Source organism: Chrysochloris asiatica, unplaced genomic scaffold, assembly GCF_000296735.1.
Source record: "Chrysochloris asiatica unplaced genomic scaffold, ChrAsi1.0 scaffold00025, whole genome shotgun sequence".
Classification (NCBI taxonomy): Eukaryota; Metazoa; Chordata; class Mammalia; order Afrosoricida; family Chrysochloridae; genus Chrysochloris; species Chrysochloris asiatica.
The window spans coordinates 19,084,197-19,085,817 of NW_006408543.1; the positions used below are offsets into that span (position 1 = coordinate 19,084,197).

At 45.2% G+C, this 1,621-nt stretch overlaps 1 protein-coding gene across 1 annotated transcript in view; it reads left to right on the forward strand.

Moving 5' to 3' along the window:
* The window catches only part of NRDE2 (NRDE-2, necessary for RNA interference, domain containing), a 44,207-nt gene that overhangs the window by 18,441 nt on the left and 24,145 nt on the right, over positions 1-1,621 (forward strand). The window contains exon 4 of the mRNA XM_006839577.1: positions 317-466. Within this exon, the coding sequence (XP_006839640.1) occupies positions 317-466 (150 nt within the window). The remainder of the gene's footprint in view (positions 1-316; positions 467-1,621) is intronic.

Genomic DNA, 1,621 nt, shown 5'->3' on the forward strand with positions numbered 1-1,621 from the left:
TTGGACTTCAAGTTAGAGTCATTTAAATGACGAGTTTGAAAAGAGTGGCTGTCTCCTGCTAGTTAATCCCTCAGATAGGCATGTTCTTGCCCTGGTAAAGTGTCGTTTAATGGTGACAGTTTTTGCTTTATTTTTAAAAGCTCTCTTCCCAAGCAAGAGGTGTCGGGAGTCCCGCCTTGGCAGCACGTGCACATTTTAGATGCTCCGTGTGCTCGCTGCAGGCTTGGGTTAGAAACACTTCAGTGGCTCTGGAAATGCCACCTTTGTGACTGGGAGGTTTCTAAAACAGCCTTTCCTTTTTTCCTTTATCCCACAGTCAAGAAAATCACACTGCTGCCGACAGTGGACATGGGCTTGTTTGGCTCGAAGACATTCAGGCACTGTCAGGAGAAACCTTCAGGACAGATAAGAAACCAGATCCTGCAAACTGGGAGTATAAGTCTCTCTACCGAGGGCACATAGCAAGGTAATCCCTGCTGACTAATTCAGCTTGTTCCTCATCTGAACTTTTCCTCACAGTGTCTGTCTGTCTGTCTCTGTCTCCTTCTTTGAATCCTGTTGCTGTTTATCTCGTGTTGTATCTCGTCTCACATACTGACTTGAAAGCTTCAGCCACGTGGTCAGGGGCCAGGTCGGAATGATCTCATGTCTCCATGGTGACGAACCTTGTGCCCAAGCCTAGTAGGTTCCTTAAATAGTTGCTGAATGAGTGAATCTGAAAAATACCTTGAAGTAATTAATTTGTGTCATGGTATCTGAAAACCATTTGGCCTAATCAATATGCCATTTGAAACAGTGAAAAGCCTGTATTTGTCCACCCCCATGTCTGCCATTGAACAAGTGACATTAAATGGTAATGACTTGTTCACATGTCCCCAGCGTACACCACCAGGTAATCGCAGAAACAGGTGGTGATGTTTGCTTCAGTAATGACTTTGAACTTTTTCCCTTCTCATTTGTCAATCAGAAATATTTGAATACTTGCTAGACTCTGTAGACAGTTAGTACTTTTGTAAGAAACTCTTGGGAACATAGAGAACAATCTCTCCCAGTCTGTGTTCCCAAACAACTTAACAGAGAATGAAAATTGCAGGTAGAGAGTCATCGGGATAGAAAGCCAGGAGGAGACGCCGGAGTTCATCCTCACTGCTTCTGGGTAATTGCCTGTGAAAATACATCTCTGGTTCAGTTACTTTGTTGCCCCTCCAGCTTTGATCAGGCCGTCACTTAGTGTGACATTATACTCCACGTACGCAACGCCAGCTAAAGTTTCTTTTGTGTTGTGTTTCTAGCAGTTGTCTTCCGCACTTGTGTACCTCTGTAAAAGCAATACAACCACAGACCCGCTGCCCTCAAGTTGTCTTAGGCCCATAGTGACCCTAGAGGCCTTACAGGGTTTCCAAGGCTGTCATCTGTATGGACACAAACGGCCACGTCGCCCACCTGTGGGGTGGCAGATGGGTTTGAACTGCCAATATTCTATGTAATAGTGGACCTCTTTAACCATTGCGCCACCACGGCTCCTTTATACTATGTAGAAATCCACATGGTGGTCAGAAATGACTGCCATATTTAAGATGTACCCTCGGAAACCCTATACAGGGTCGCTATGGGTCGGAAC